Source organism: Phalacrocorax carbo, chromosome 16 (assembly GCF_963921805.1).
Source record: "Phalacrocorax carbo chromosome 16, bPhaCar2.1, whole genome shotgun sequence".
In the NCBI taxonomy this organism is placed as follows: Eukaryota; Metazoa; Chordata; class Aves; order Suliformes; family Phalacrocoracidae; genus Phalacrocorax; species Phalacrocorax carbo.
The window spans coordinates 6,004,875-6,021,907 of record NC_087528.1 but is presented as its reverse complement, the minus strand read 5'-3'; the positions used below and the strand labels follow the sequence as shown (position 1 = coordinate 6,021,907).

General features: G+C 46.6%; 1 protein-coding gene across 1 annotated transcript; it reads left to right on the top strand.

Moving 5' to 3' along the window:
• The first annotated feature begins 600 nt into the window (after positions 1-600).
• CACNG1 (calcium voltage-gated channel auxiliary subunit gamma 1) lies at positions 601-11,194 on the top strand. The gene is made up of 4 exons (XM_009513198.2): positions 601-1,113; positions 7,158-7,232; positions 9,310-9,447; positions 10,205-11,194. The coding sequence occupies exons 1-4, from the start codon at positions 873-875 to the stop codon at positions 10,429-10,431; spliced, it is 681 nt and encodes a 226-aa protein (XP_009511493.1). The 5' UTR covers positions 601-872; the 3' UTR covers positions 10,432-11,194.
• Positions 11,195-17,033: the final 5,839 nt, after the last annotated feature.

Sequence of the window (17,033 nt, the reverse complement as noted above, 5' to 3'; positions counted from 1 at the left end):
TGTAATGTCATCTCCACCGTGGCCTCTGCATTGGCATTATCATCAAATTACCTTTACAGTCAGCTGAAATATCAAAGGGAAGGAGAGAGGTTGGCCCCAGCCTGGGCAATCTGGGTTCAGAAGTCACTTCCAAAAGAGGGAAAGGATGTGGACTCTATGCTTTGAGGAAAACCTGGATGGCGGGAAAGAAAGCAAGCACTTGAGAAGTTTTGTGTTAGAAAAAAATAGGCAAAAGGCAAAAAAAAAAAAGGACTATTCAGAATACTTCAGGTTAAAAATAATTATAATAAAAATAAACAATAAAATAAGTAAGTCAGTCTATTTTGCTGCTTTCTTTACGCTGCAGTGCGTGGCTCTGGAGGGACATCCAGCTCTGAACTCCTTGCAGAGGCTGCCACGAGCTGAAGGCACAGGCATGCAGTTTGTGGGCTCAAGGGCTATTAAACTATTTAGGATGAAACTGAACTCAGGCCCAACGCTAATATAAACAGAGATGTTTTTATAAGCTAGCTGAAAAGTTAATCATCCTATTAATGCCTATTTCTGGGCATGCCGCAAGTCAAGAGATTACAGCCTTTGAACGGCGGCTGCGTTGACTCTGAGCGAGCGCCCACCCAGTCGGCTCATGGGAATCCAAAACAAACCCAGTGGGTCGGGGCGGAAAGCTGAGCTCCGCCGGGCGCTCCTCTCGTTATGTGCATTAATAGCCTCCTTGCTGCGCCGGCTGACACAGGCCAGCAGCTGCCTGCAGCCGCCCCGCTCTCCCCGGGCAGCGCGGGGCTGGCATTTGCAAACGCTCAGATGCGCCAGCATTTTGGGAGACCTCACGAATCGCCCGCCGCGCTCCGCCGGGAGCGCTGGTCTGGAGCGGGATGGATGAGAGCAAACCCCTGAAGGTCCGGCTGACGTTCTCCGTGATCCTGGTCGGCGTCTCGCTCCTGTTTGCAGCCGTAGTGACTGACCACTGGGCCGTGCTCAGCCCCAAAGTGGAGGAATATAACGGCACCTGCGAAGAGGCTCATTTTGGGCTATGGCGACTCTGTACAAAGCGGATTTTTATGCAGGAGCAAGGTCCCAAAGAGAAGGGCTGTGGGCCGATAAGCCTGCCAGGAGGTAGGTGACCACCCACCAATGCATGGGAGAAAGCACCAGGCGGTCGTGCCAGGCTTTGCTTAGGAGGTTGCAGGACATGGCAGAAGGAAAATAGGGTCCGTGTTCCCTTGGCGCTTAATTTGGCATGGGGCTGCCTGGGGCTGTTTTCATTTTGGTCTGCAAACACACCTCGTTGTCATCCCACTTGCTGTCAGTGTGCGCTCTGTTGCCTTGCACGTCTATTTGTGACCATATTTGAGTCTCCTGTGCAACAACGACAGAGGCAGGGAGGAAGGGAGGAGGATGGGACGCGGTGGAAATCACAGAGTGAAATTGGAACAGAGGAAATTTTGCTGACATCAGCCACGGGTCCCAAGGCACCCAGGCACGCTGACGGCAGCAGCCAAGAAAGAGGATTTATAGGTCCACCATACGTAGCTGGATCTTTAGGATTTCCAGATCCATACAGCTACGAAGGAACAGCCTGTTTATGGCTGGCATTAGGTTATCTCCAAGCTATTTCAATAACAACCGTTCCTCAGGGCAGGGAGGAACAGGGACCTGCAGAATGTTTTGCCAACTTCCAAAAAAAGTCATAAACTGAGTTTGAAGCAATTTCTCAATGACTTACTGAGCCTCCTCATGTCTCGGCAGAGGCAGCCCGGTCCCACACAGCTCCATCATGGGCTCCTCCAATGCAATCGATACAGAGGGTGGTGAGGGAGTGGGGACGGCTGCGTTCCGGGAAGACAGTTACATTCCCATGGTAAAAGGAGCTCATTATGTTTTTGCTGATCACAAAGTCAGCAACATTCACGCCGCATGCACTAACACACTCCCTCCGTGACCGAGCTACACTGCTTTTTTAGAAGGCTCATAGGGTACTGGATGCTTTCCAGAACAGAAATAACAGGATTGCCTTCATGTTAGACTCGCTGCTTGAAATGAAATATATATGTTAACACATATTTGAAAACTTCCTGTGAAAAATCTTACTGCCTGGACTTAGCGTATATTCCCTGTATTACTGCGATTCTTGATCTCTTTGGCCAAATTACATGTTCTGAAGAGAGGGGCTCAGCCTCAGCATTCGGATCTGCCTCTAACCAAATTTGGGATTGTGTCATCTGTATGTTTAATGTCTCTCGCAGAGGTACTTATGTGCCTAGAAACATATTCCTCACTGTACACCTTTCCCTGCGCATGGAGGAAAACTCCCACAAAAGGAAAAAAACAATAGAAATTGGTGGATAACCACCAAAATTGCACAGCTGCGGGGTAAATATAAAACTCATAAATATCCAGCTGTCTGCAAAGAGCAGACTCACAGGCAGGGCAGCACGAAAGCAGCTACTATCTTTGACAGACATCAGCATGTGCTTGCATGGGCGTTGAATCACGTCCCAGCGCTGCCGTTCTGCCAAGCACAGCGAACAACTGGGTGACGACGGAGGGGCTGAGCCACCAGCCCCACCCCAGACATGGTTTTCCCATTTTTAAAAGCTATTTGGGAATTTGGATGACATCCTGTGTCATAATCAGCATCCAAGTTTCAAAGGGTGAAATTTGCACCTCAGTTATAATATAAATACTTTAATCCCCATTTTACTCACACCTGGAACACGGCGTGGGGTGGAGGGGGAGAGCAGAGCCCCCATGGATTCGGGCTGCTAAACGATGCTGCGTCCGCATGGCTCACATTAGATTGATTTCACACTTCTGGGAAGAGATGTCGGCAGGGAAACACCAGGGTTGTGAAACCTGCAGCAGTTGGGAAAATGTGAATGAACAAACGTGCAGTAAAAGAGCAGATGTGGGCACTGGTTTTCCTGAAAATCATGAGACATAACCAGACATTACTGCCAGGACTGGAAAAGAAACATAAGAATTTATCACTGCATTAATAACCATTTACCAGTCACTCCCTGAGGAGGAAATGGATGGCATGATTAACATTATTTATTAGGTTTTGAGCTCAGCACAGTGCAAAATGGGGAGAATGTCTTGGCTCACAGTCCACAAAGCAGGGCTGTGATTTAGGCAGAGCTTTAAAATTTTACAGTGCACTTCCAAGGATGTTGACAAATCGGAAAAGGTTCAGCATCCTGCTGTAAGAAATAAAAAGATCAGGGAGATGGCTCTTAAAACTGGGCAAATTCAGATTAATACAGAGACATTTTCAATTGTGGTCAGTGGGCACTGAGGCGGTTTAATACCAGCTGTAAACTGAGTTTGCCTTCACAGCCAGCGACTCCAGTGCAGGTGTTGTCCTACAAAGTGGGCCTTTGTGCACCTGCATGCTGGGCACCGGTGGGGATGCTCTACAGCCTGCGTGTGCCGCCAGCAGGTTCAATAGGTCTTTGTAAATAAGGGAACCTGAGTTCAGGCAACTGGAGACAAAAAGTGCTTGAGCAAATGGGTTATCAGCAGGGCTGTCTTGTTCCCCATGTCCGTATAAGAGATTCACTCTGCAAGACTGGCATGAAATTAAACTATTTGGAGTTACCATCTCCAAAACTCAGTGTGTGTCAAAGGCCTTCCCTGGCTTGCTGGCCAGGTCAGACCCCAAGGTCTGGCCCCCTCCACTGCTCAGCCCTCACCTTAACACCTCCTCTAATCACAGCAGCAGGTCCCGTCTCCCAGACTTAACACAAGTGGAAATTTCACATTAAATCCAGGTTTTTCTAACCATCCAGCCCACCACAAAACCCCACATGCTAGTGTTCATCTGACGTTTGAGGGCAAGGTGGGCTCCAGCTGCTCCCCACTCCAACACTCATGGGTGACACATGAAACTCTGCATGCTCCAAACTCCTTGTGGCCTCTCTGCCCTTTCTCCCCCCATGAGGTCTTTATATTGCAGATCCGCACGTTTCAACCGTAGCTCAATGTGATTGCATGTTGACTACGTCCCATGGCTGCGGTAGCTGCCGTCCAGCCCCATGGCAGTGAGAGGCAGCAGAGGTTGGCTCTGCATCAGCAGAAGAAAGATGAAGTGGCCGATTTGCCCCCACACAGCAGTCATCCAGGAACGGTGGATCTGAAGGGAAGGGGCCAGGAGGGCTGTAAGGGTGGGTGACCTGGAAGGGGGATGACACTGTGTGGTAAATGGCGTGTTACAACCCCGAAGTTCACGCAAGTCTTAATGACTACAGAGCCCCTGGTCTGCTCCCGTCAGCACACCGAGGTGACCTCGTGGCAGAGAGAATGCAATTACGGGTGGAGAGAAACAAAGATTGCCACATGGCTTTCATCCATTGTAAAAGCTAATTTAAATCCTCTCCATTATGTAAATGTGGTGTGACACAAACGGGCTTTTCTCCTATTTGTGATGGCACCAGAGGCATTGAAGTGCCTCAGTTCTCTTAAATAACAGGGAGCCTTATTGAAACAGATATTCCCAGCTCAACAGAGCAATGAAGCATCTTTAAACTTAAAACAATATATCACTTTACCAAAATCAATCTAGTTATATTTTGCCAGAATAAATGCATTTTCCAGAAACACCTCCCCTGGAGCTAAAAGACTTCTGTGATAACCCCATTTGTTGTACATTGGCAGAGCTTTGCTATAAGCCACAAACAAAGAGGCAGCTCCTTTTCCTGCAGAGAAGGCCTCCTCCAAAATAAGGTTTTGTGTGCTCCCACTCCGCTGAGCCTTCACGGACTGGAGGTTTGGGCACCTGCAGTGGACGTGGAGCTGTGCTGTGTCCCCCATCACGCCATGTCTGGATGGCTTCACCTCAGGCTTTGTACACCCAGCACACCTGAGGACTCCTTTATAAGTTCACAGTTTGCAGAGAATTAATTAAAAGGCAAACCAAATAATTCAAGATGAGGTGCGCCAGTTTCATCCCATCTCCCTCCCCGCTCCCACAGGAGCCAAAGGAATCCCGAACTGGGATCGCCAGACTGAATGCTCAGCCTCAGCCACCTCTCAGACACTGGCAGCAGCATGCAACCTCTGCTCTGGGGCTCAAAATCTGCAATTTCAGTCACAGAGGTCTGAGTTCAAATGTGTTTGTTCCAGTCGTTAGCAAGGATAATAAAGAACAGGTCAGGAGATGCCAGAGCTGACCATTAACCTAGCCTCCAGTAAGGAGAAGCTGCAGATGAAATGAAAGTCAGCTTGTAAGATTAAGTAGCTAACAGCATCTCAAAGGAATCTTCCTCTAATGGGACCAAAAACACTACTTTACAATTGCCTATCTTGTGGGGGAGAGAAAATAAATTCTCCTTGAATCAGTAACTCCAACATCTGCCATTTACATGACAAAAGAAAAAAAGACAAGAACCAACAGTACAGTTGGTTCTGCACTATAACATACAGTACTCTGGTATCTTCTTGCCACTCGAAATTAATGCTGTAAATAAACACCGAAATGCAGGACGTGTGCCCAGGCAGAAACCCTGCGCAGTCCTGCACCCGGGACCCGGCTCAGGTGACCTGCACTGTAACAGCATGTCCTGGCAGACACTGGAGAGGACCATAAAATCCTCGAGACTTTCTCCCAGCACCTCCCAGAAATTGGTGCTAACTCCGTTATTTAACGGACAAGAGATGCTGGCGTTAACTAAGTGGCCCCTCGCCACAGGCAGCACCTGCATTTCATGCAATCTTGGTGTGAGTTCCTGGGCTGATGGGAGTCCAACCTGGGGAGCAGGAGGGGTGCTGGGGCAGGCGCTGAGCATGTCCTCTCCAGCCCGGCTCAGCAGAATAGTGCAATCAGAGCTGGCGCTGCTCGACATGTCTCTGCAATTGCACCCTTCCAGCTAAATTCCTGGCGAGCAACTGTTCTCCCAGCGCTGCGCCCCTTCAAACCTTCAATTAAATCAGTTATAAATAGCAAGAACACCCTCCACTCTAACCCTGCTGCTGCCAAAGCTTCAAGTCAGCAGGTCCTCACCAGACCCTTCCCCATCCCACTGAGACGCTGAGGCTGAAAGCCTCCCGTGTATCTACTGGCAGCAATGACATCTCTTCGCTGGCTGACTCTCACTAGGCTGAATATGAAAGAATATCATGGCCATTGAGAGTCTCAGCTACCAACTTCCCTCCTCCCACTATTCCCCCGCCCCACAATCTTGATCCCTCTTCACTTTATAACCCCTCTATAAATATCCCATGTACGTGGCAGAGTGCTCGCGTAAAGTCCAGATAGAGGAACTTCATGAGTTCCCACTATCTAAATCTGCTGTCTTATCAAATTAATTTAGTAACTGCTTTGATGGGAGTGAACTTTGGTAAAGCCAGGTTGAGTGAGAACCTCTTTGTCCTTGACTCATATGGCTTTCATCAGTCTTCCCTTCCCTGGACAACTGCGGCTTCAGGTGGCTCTTGTCTTTTTGGTTTCACAGCCAAAAAAAAAAGCCCTCAGTGTCCCTATTGTATTAAGAGACCATGTGCTTCGCTGCACTGCAGCAGCCGCATCTCTGGGACCCCCACAGCATGGTGGCCTCCCCCCATGCAGCAAACTCCCCAGGGCTGCTCCTGCCCGCCGGCCGCTGCCACGCGGGGGGCTGTGAGCTGGAGGAGGGGTGAGCTGGGAGGGAGAAGGTGGATGAGGACACTCCATCCTCTTCTTTTGGAGTCCAAGCTGTGACTCTCCTATGGCTGATAGGGCAATGCCATTATGGCGTGGGCTGGCAGCGGTGAGGGGAGGCGAGCTGAGAGACCAGCTCAGCTGCTGGCACTGCCAGTCTCACCGTCAGGAAATACAGAGAGGCAGGAATGTGTGATGGCCAAAGACAGAATGAGAAAAATTATCTGTAATTATTGTTTTAAATAGATGAGCAATCAGTGTGAAAACCTTTCGGAGGGAGCAGCCCACAAAAGGTATCAGAGAGGGCTCCATCCTCGTCCGTGCTGGAGCTGGTGGCCTGGCACGTGCGTGCCACTCATCTGCTCCCAAATAGAAGATCCAGCTCCAATTTCTCTGTGCTACCAAGGATAGGGAACCTTAAAAACATTGCATGCAAATTTTGATACATCAATAAAATCAAACTCAGTTTTACTACATTTTATCAGAGATTTCCAAGGACACTAAATTACCTTTTCTCTTTCAGAACACAACTGCTCCTACTTCAAGCACTTCACACCAGGACAGAGCTCGGAGATATTTGAAGTAACCACCCAGAAAGGTAAGAACGATCCTGAAAAATATTTTCCTAACCGAGGTGCACACAAGATCTAAGGTAAAGGGATCCCCAAAATGAGGGTTCAGTCCTGGTTCCACTGAAGGCAGTAGAGGAATTTCTGTCAGATACCACTAGCTGGGAAAAACGTAAAAAAAAAAACAATGCTCTGAACAAGGTCAAATGCCAGCTTCCTGGGAAGAATAGTCTTCATATGCGATCACACTCATAACTGTGATTTTACTTGAAGTTGTCCCACAAATATATAACAATGTCAATGCACATGAAAACTGCAAAGAGTCTTTTCAGCATAAAAATGACTACAACATTGGCCCTATCCGCAACACTCTGAGCCTTTGCCATTGAGGGAAGAAGACATTAATAAAATCTAAATGAATAAATCATACCCCAAACAGAGTCTTGACCCTGAAAAGAAGTACAGAGACTGTGCAGACCATTAGGATTTTTATGCTTCATATTGATTTTATATGAAAGTCATGTGAAAAGCAGAGCTATCAATGGGAGGAAGGAACAGAGATCCTACAAAGACACGCACAGTCACTGTTTACAGAGCCTGGATTTTGAAAACAGTCTTTCACAGACAAATTTCACATTTCTCCTAAGTTCTTGATAAAGCCAAATATTTTTAGCACTCGTGTAATCTGCTCCTCTCTCTTTCTCGCCCTCTCATTAGGGACAAATTCCTTTCTAGTTTGCCACATGACATATTTTGCTGTGGAGTAAATGAGCCGATGATTACATTACACATATTAAACAATCTGCTTTGCTTACAGTGGAAATTATAATGGTGGAAAACGGCATATGGGTTTTCTAAAAAAGCAGTTCCCTAAGACAGGAAAGACTGGGAATTTTAAGTGCATAGAAGAGCACGTATCTGAGCTACCTGCTTTTGCTCATTTATATACTCTCAGTTCCAGTCATCTGATGTTAAAAACATACCCAATGCCTTCTTAGTCATTTCAGAAAAAATTAAGGAAGAACTTTTAAGTAAACAAAAAAGCTTAAGCTGCAGCAAAAGAATTTACATTTAAATTAACTCTTTCAGGCAGTTCTAGCACACAGGCAAGAGAAACATTAAGGAAATTAAAATAAAACAGTGGTATGAAAAGCAATGAGAACAAAGAGCGATCTGCTGTTCCCTTTTGCAGAAATAGCTACATTTTGATGGGAGCTAATTAGTAACAGGCAAAAAAATTCTTCATGATTTTGCCTGGGAGATATTTTTTTAATGGTTTGAAAGGCAAATATCATCAGGCACTGTGATGTTCACATACGGCTACATGTGTTAAATATTAAACTAATCTGAAAACGAATGTGATATGCAAATGAAGGCCTGGATTAGCAGTTCTTCCCCTCCATTCATGCACTGAACTGTGCTTTGGCTGGGGGAAGTGTCCAGTGCACATCTTAGCTGGCTTAGCAAAAACCAGGACATTTTAAGGAGGATTTAATCACGTGCCCTGAAGAAGCTGGGTTTTCACAGAGCTGGAAACCATTGTCTTAAAGGGGAAAAAAAGAAAAAAGAAAAAAGGAAAAAAAGGATGGCACACACACGCTTCACCTCTGGCCTCCTGCCTGCTTTGCCTGCTCGGATTTTGAGCCCTATGGAGCATACAGTTGTCTTTCTGCATCGGCACAACATCGGCACCATGCACGGGGGCCTTGTCGGGGCTCTGCAATACAGACCTGGAATAAAAATAGCATAAAGCTGCCTATTTACTCGGAGAGCAGAGTGTGGAGCGATAGAAGACATGAGAGCATGGAGCCCAGTAAGGCTTCAACAATAACATCTATGCAGCAGAGCTAAAACAACGCCAGCCCAGAAGTTCATCAGACCAATACAGGTGTCATTTGCTAAAGTAAGTGTTCAGAAAGTGTTTCCCCTTCCTGCTCTGTTTTTATACCCTTTGCATTCAAAATACACATGGCCAATACTTGCCCCTGTTTTATTTGAGGAAAATATTCACTCAGAGTGACCTACTGCAAAGTCACAATAGCTGATGGGAGGATGCTCAAAATCTGCAGACCTTTGCATTTTATGGTGTTTGTTTTGCTTTGGCAGAATACAGCATTTCAGCTGCAGCCATTGCCATCTTCAGCGTTGGCTTTGCAATCATCGGAACAATCTGCGTCCTCTTATCCTTCAGGAAGAAGAGGGACTATCTGCTGAAGCCAGCATCCATGTTCTACACCTTCGCAGGTAGGAAGCTCTGTGCTCACACACTTGCACTCAGTTCATAGGACAAGGTAGAGAAACTTAGATGGATTCTGGGAGGATGGAGAGACTCCTAAAAATGTCCTGAAAGCAGCATTTTCTTCCTAGCTGCAGTAAGAGACTACAAGTCCCTATGTGGTGCTCCAGCTGAAGAGCTCTGAAAATGTCCTGCTCAGCAAGCATTCCCCAGCAGCTTGTCTGTATTTTCTCCAACTACCTTTAAAAAGGGGACATTTCTAACATATTCAGTTCTGGCCCCAGTCTAAACCAGGATTATATTATTCTATCACATTTCTTAAGACTCAAACCAAGAAACAGCTGATCTAAGCCCAAAAATACACAGCTGTCTCCCAGAAACACGAAGACTGTATTTTTACATGAGCTAGTAATACCTTGACATGCCACAATGACTGAAAGACAGAGGTGCAAATTTTCACCTCAATAAAACTCTTATTCAACCTTTGGAAAAGCTCCCGAGGGAATGAAATTATTCCTCCACCACTTTGAGTTTCTCATCCAAGCCTGCCTAAAAGATCACACTCAACAAGTCACCAGCTGACTTGGACAGCCTGGGGTACAGCACGGCTCTAAGCAGTTGCGAGCGCTGATTCCTTCAAACAGTCAGTGACTCACCTGTGAATCTCGGTGCAATTCCTGTGTGCAAAGAGACAGATGAGGTGGTTAATTAAGAATGAAAAATTGACAGCTGGTTATTCAACCCACTGCTCCTATCTTCCTCCAGGTCTCTGCATCATCATCTCTGTTGAAGTCATGAGACAATCTGTGAAGAGGATGATCGACAGCAAGGAGACAGTCTGGATTGAATACAGTTACTCCTGGTCCTTCGCCTGTGCCTGCACCTCCTTCGTCCTGCTCTTCATCTGTGGCATCATCCTCCTCCTGATTGCATTGCCTCGCTTCCCCCAGAACCCCTGGGAGACCTGCATGGATGCAGAACCGGAGCACTGACGTTCCCAGCACCATTGAAAAAAGAACAGAAAGCGTTCTGAAAAGATTTGTATTTTTTAAAATGTCTGGGTCTCACTATACAATGTGCACTCCATTAACTAAGTCATTACTGAACCAAGGCATGTTCAATTGTAATTATTGCTTTGTTTGTTGTTTTATTTTTCCTCCTTTTTTTTTAAGAAAGCAGAAAGAGCATTCAGCACCAGCATGGGCTGTGGGTGAATGGCACTGCTCTGTGCCAACTGGGGGATGCCCTGTGCTGATGCAGTTGGGTGAAAATCTGCGTGAGGCAGCTCATGTCACAGAGAAGATAGCTTTCTTGGGGAGAAGGTGTTTAGTGTAGTTGGGTGTAGATCCGTGAGGGTTATTGGGCTTTTACATCTCACTTGGTCAGAGAGAGATGGCGAGAAATTCTAGCTCCGTGGGGAGTCCACTTCCCCATTCATGCAATACTCCTCTACCTCCCTAAGAAGAGCTCACCACTCTGGAATAAGTTGGATATCCTTACGCCAGTATGTTAAATTGCTAAAATTTGAAAAAATTTTAAAAAAGGAAAACCTCAAACTAAAAACCTCCACCTTTGCCTGGCATTGGGATAAAAATTTGTCCTATAAATTTTCACCCTGCAGTTCCATTCTTTGGAATTATGCACCAAAAACCCACAAGATACAGGTTTTGTTCTGCTTAAACTTCGATTGCAAAGCACAGAAGCACTGAACATTGAGTGATGTTTTCCTTTAATAAAAAGCATAATCTTCCAGTAGCATGATTTTCTGGAAAATGTTTTTGACGGATTAATCATCTGGCCCATCAAATTCTGCCTGGTCCGGAATGACAGTGTAATTCTGGATGGTACTTACTGTACAGAGCTCTCATTTGTTCCTCATGAATGGGCTTTTTAAGAATCCGTGTTTTGCTCACTGCATACATATATAAAACCACATTTTCAGAAACATCCTTCAAGGTAGCTGCCAAGAAGGAAAGGACTTAGACTGAAACACCCAGGAGAGTCAGCCCCAAAAACACTACAAAAGTGCACCGCTGTTTATGCATGCTTGAAGAAATGTACGCCCGAGGCATCGCTGATGGGGGATGCGGCGGAGGCTGGTCGCGTTGCAGAGCCCCCGCGCTGCTCTGCCGCAGCCGCCTGCAGCACTGGGGGGCCTGGGGATCCCCGAGCCCCACACGCTCACCCAGCTCCTCCGGCTGAGCTCTTTGCATCACGGTCCCCCAGCACCAAGAGGCTTCAGTTCAAATTTCAGAATCTGTTCAGCATTTTGCCTCCAAGTAGGAAAAAGCACGTGGTTTACATTGCAGTTCTTTCCCCCGATAATTTAAAAAGCAGGAGAAAAGGAAACCAACGCATCCTTCCCTCTGCACTTGCCTGTCCACAGTTCTAAAGAAAAGCAGACAGAATTCAGAACAGAAGATCTGTGATCATTTTGAAGAAATCATGACATGTTCAAACATTTCAGGAAATTACCCAGCAATTTTGTGCTGGTGTGAGGGGTTGACCATGGCCCTGCCGTGCCCCAGCAGCCCCCAGCCAGACTCAAGCATGTCTCCATTTTGCCATCGGTAGAGTGGCAGTGAGAACAGAAGCCTTTTGTGAAGTTGCATTAATATTTTTCAAGCTCTTTGAAGTTGAAAAGCACTACAAATAACATGTATCTTATAAAGTTCTGGGATAAAGCATTCATTGGTGCTCAGATCTGAGCATGAGCTGGGGAACTCTGCCTGTCTCTCATCATGAGAGACAACTGCAAGTCTTCAAGTTGTCACTGAACCACTGTGAAATGCTAAATGGTTTTGAAATCTTATTTTTGGGTACAGAGCTGACATCCCTAATTTGCATTTTCATTGTTCGGGGAAACAGAGGCTAGTTTCTAGGGAGATCCTTTACATGTGACAACAACAGAAAAGAAAGTAGTTGGCGTGACCCCTGCGGTGGCTGACCCCAGGTTGGGATACCCAAACGCACACAACGCAGACCTAAGCGAAGGCATTCCCAATCCAGTCATCACCACCAAAATGACCTCACCTTGGACAATCAGTGGGTTGAGACAAGCCAGGTCTGGGGATGTGGGTCTAAGTTCAACACCCTGTGCGGATCAGTGGCACGTCCTGTGGCACTGGGAAGCCCTTTGCCCACAGCTTTTCTGAAGCACCATCCCTCTCTTGCAACGCTTCTTCTGGGACAAAGTAATTTCCAGGTGACGACTTATCCTTAGGTGCCAACTTGTTGCCCTGCCAAGGAGCTGCTTACTCCCTTTTGTGACATTCGTAAGCAGGAACATACATATTTCAGAAAAACAGAGCCTGGAAGGTCTCACCCATCCCATGCACGCTCCTGCTCGCATCAGGGCTGAACCGCTTCATCCAAGCCCCAGTGAGGGCAACAGAAAGATTCGCAGTGAGTGCTGGGGTTTGGCCTGGATCCAGAGGTTTTACAGCCTCTCTGTGCTCACTTTACTCATGGGGCAGAGAAAACACGCAGCTCATGGCAGCGAGATCCTACACCCACAGACAGCAGTTCAGACAGCTGAGCTAGATGCTTCCTAAAGCTCTTAAACTTGCTGAGCTTTACTGTCTGTCTGCTCTAAGTTGAGGCTTTTCCACCATTCGCTACTTTGCACGGTCCCTGCAAGACTGAGAAGCATGTAGATGACTTCATTTTCTTTTTCCAGATATCAAGAAATGCTGATGAGGGACCCGTCCATTAAATTGGTCATTGGTATTCACAGTGGGAAAGGCGCTGCTCTTACAGCAGGTTTGTTCTGCCATATCCAAGTCTCTCTGCCAGGGAGCCAATAATGTGTTTTGAGAGAGTTAATAAAAGTAATTGGCCTTCATAAAGAACAAAGAGGAATATGATGTTGGGGGGGGGGAAGCTGTAAGCAGTTTGAGTTTTCATTCTCTCAGCTGAGCAGATAGCAGGGAGCGGCCACCAAAACTTCAGGAATGTAGCACAAAAACGTGAAAGAAACGTCCTCACTGGCAGGGAGTCGTCAGAGCAAAACGGGGATGGGAACCTGGCTGCTACGCAAGGGAAGGAGCACGCACGGGTTTGGGAGGTGGGCTAAGAACCGAGTGAGAAACATGCACCAGGGGGAGGAAGAGGCAAATTACTTCCCAGAACAATTAACTACCACCAGCCACCACGAAATCCCAAACCTTGGTCCTGCCACTACCAGACCCAGGGGCACCTTTGGCCACGGGTCCCCTGGGCACATGCCATTTCCCACTCTGTAAATCTACCTGGCTGCCCATCCCCTCCTCGGGGCACACACCGAGCTGCCCCGGGCATCGCACGTGACACGGTATTGTGAGATTTCGGTTGCTAAAGTCTGCCGACGTGTTAGATCACAAAGTCAATGAAACAGAAGACGCGAAGTTTTTTGTTTATGGAAGAGCAAGATTTGCTGTTAGGCACCAGGCGTGGAGAGAATCCGCTTCCCTTATTTTTAAATGCTGTAATGTGTGAATTTAATGTGCCAAAAAGGTGCCAGACTAACAACCCTGAAGAACAAAACTGCCTGTTTAGCAAGCAGCTAGCGGAGCTCTCAGAACAGCATTTATCTGCAAGGAGGTATCCCAGCAGTACCCACCCGGCCCCAGCCAGGCCGGGGAGGAAGAGCTCACCCAGAGCTCGCAGGTCCGCCGGGTTTATAGCGCACACGGGAGCACAGATGGGCGCATGCAGCGAGGGTTTCGCTCGGAAATCTTGGTACAAACCCCTACTTTTCCCTTAGTGCGTGCTTGAAAAGCGCCAGCATATGCACGATGCGCGGGTGCCTGACCAGCCCGACACGTAGTTCATAAAGGCACAGGTTACGCTTTCTTTTTTTTCACTGATCCCTTTCCACTCTGTTGCTTCTTGCAGCCATCACCTGTTTTCTCCTTACTTTGACAGTTCTGGAAATTATTTCCAGAAGGTCCAAAAGATGGAGTATTTTTGCCCCCCCGCAATGAGATCCTTGCCCCACTGCAGAGGGGTACTTCCTCTCCTGGGCTTGATAGCATTTGAGCTCTTGAGCTCAGTATACCCAATACAAGAGGTCACCAGCACCAAGAGACAGCTGTTTGCAGCGCCGCATCCTGCCAGCCCCAGGGAGAGCCTTGGAGATTAACACTGAGCCCTTGGGCTGGATCCAGTGCGCTCCAGTCAGACCTTTGCATGCCAGGAACCTGACCGATGCGCAGAAAGTCTTCATTGCATAAACCTCCCTTTAAACCTCACTTAAAATAAGCTTCTGCTTTCCATGGAGGGACAGTGCCCCTTTGAATGTTATATTATTTTTATAACTTAAATACTGCAGTATTAGGCTGCTCTGTACCACAAACTACACCCATAGCAGCAGGATCTGTTTTAAAGGCATCTACTGAAATTATTTCCATTTCCATCACCACCAAAGGGCAAGAAAAGAGTGTCAAGTCATAGTTTTGACCAAAGTAGAGGATCACATCGTTCTTGCTTTGTCATACTTGATTGATGTTCTGGCTCCTGTGAAGTTACTGAACATAAATTCAAGCCATGAAGACATCACACATGCACACTCTGCATCTAGACACACAGCGAGCCGCTCTCCTGCTTCCTACGGAGACATGCACAGGAGGGAATAAACCCCGATTTCTGGCCTACTTTTTAATAAAACCAGGAGCAGGAGCACAAGCCCATTTCGGCAGGGCAGCACCCCAGGGCTCTGGTTCAGTTTCGTGCCCACTACCACTGCTCTCGCCGAGAACACGGCGGCAGCCTTACAGCAGGTCTTGTGAAAGTATTTGCCCTTCAGGAGGCAGCAAGTCTTACAGAAAATGGACTGACAACATCTTCTAACTCATCTTGGATAATTCAGATCACGGAGCATTTTCTGTAATTTATCAGAAGCATCTATTAATCCTTAATGAGGTAAAAACTTTTCAACATTTCTCAACTAAATCTATAGTTGTCAAAAACCCCACACTGAACTGACATTTCCACCACATTTGCTGTAAAACCTTTTACTTTACTTGAATAAAAGAAAAGAACTTAGAATGATTCAATCCTTGTTCCCTGACACAACCTACAAAGAGATACTGGTGCAAGTATTGCTACACCAACAGGAATAGCCCATATCTCACGTCAAGGAATATGATGTGCAAAGTTTTTATAGGCACCATCGATCATCACCATCCGTGTTGACAAGTTAATTGTCTGCAGATTTTCTAGGAAAACTAGAAACTTAAAAAAACTAACAAAATAAATGAGTTGAACAACGACACAAGCAGAGCATGAGCATCATGGGCTTATTGCTCTGGAAATGTGCAGATTCTGATATGCTTGAGTTCACTCTAAAAAGAAAATTTGGAGTGGTCAAACACTGCTCTCAGTGCTACTTAGGGTAGAGATATTATATACACAGCAAAAGAATTGCTTATAGAGCATGATCTCGGAAGAAAAAAAATCCCAAAACAGCTGAACTTGACAAATCTGGGAACAAAACATTAATTAATCAAAGTAGGGAATGGTACTCACAGGCTTTGTAAAGTCACTGGAAGCATTCACATATTGCCAAGGGTCAATAATGCCACAGCCCATACAATTAAGTAAAACTGTACAAACTATACCAGATGACACTTCCAGGAGAAAATACGGATGCAAGGGCTTTGGTTCTAACTAGCCAGCTTTTTATCGTAATAGCTATTTATTAGTTGTATTGTGGAAACACTTCAGGCTGCCATCTGAATAGCAGCTAAGCATTATAAAGGGTGAAGGTTTATGCTAGGCGGACCGGAGAGGGGCACTGTCCCCAGGACACGCTCTTCGTCATGAGCTTGACACTGCGGGCAGGCCTGAGAACACATCCCCAGGTGCATCCACTGCACCGACGTGTGGGACAGAGAAGGGAGACCAGCGCGCAACAGCAGCGCCTGTGGCGGCCAGAGAACGGACGAAGCGAGACAGGGACGCGCCACGAAAGCTCTGCCCGAGACCTGGGCAGCAGCGGAGCTGTTATCAGGAACAGGCTGATCACTGCAGGCAGGGAAGGCACGAGCAAGCCAAGCAAGCTGCGGCCACGCACATATATATCCCAATCCGTAACAAAGTTCACCCAGGACAAAGGAAAGCATTATACCATCCAAAGATGTAAACGTTACTTCATAATCCACCTCCGAGTTACCTCTGTGCTCACGGGTGCGAGCAGCGTCTCCTCCAGTTTCTTCCTCTGACTCAGTAAGGCCATGTTTAAAGCTTGCAGTTTCATAAGAATTCAGTATTCAAGTATGCACGGTGAAACCCACCGGCTGCATTCAGTAAGTAGCTTTTTAAAGGGTAGAAGCTCTAGTTGAAATGCAAAAGTTTAATTTTTTAGAGTTCAGATAACTTTTAAATCTTCCAATTCTTTATTAGTTCTTAGCACCACACTAACAACCTCCCATGAGACATCCAGATTTTTCTCATGAAAAACTTGAATTAAAGAGAATAAAACCAGAACTTATTCTTGATATTAAATACAAACTTTCTAAATTTAGATCGGGATGATCCTGTCATTTAAATTTTCCACAGACAACAATGGGAGTTTATTCCTGGACAAAGAGCATGGGATTTGGCACTAATGGTA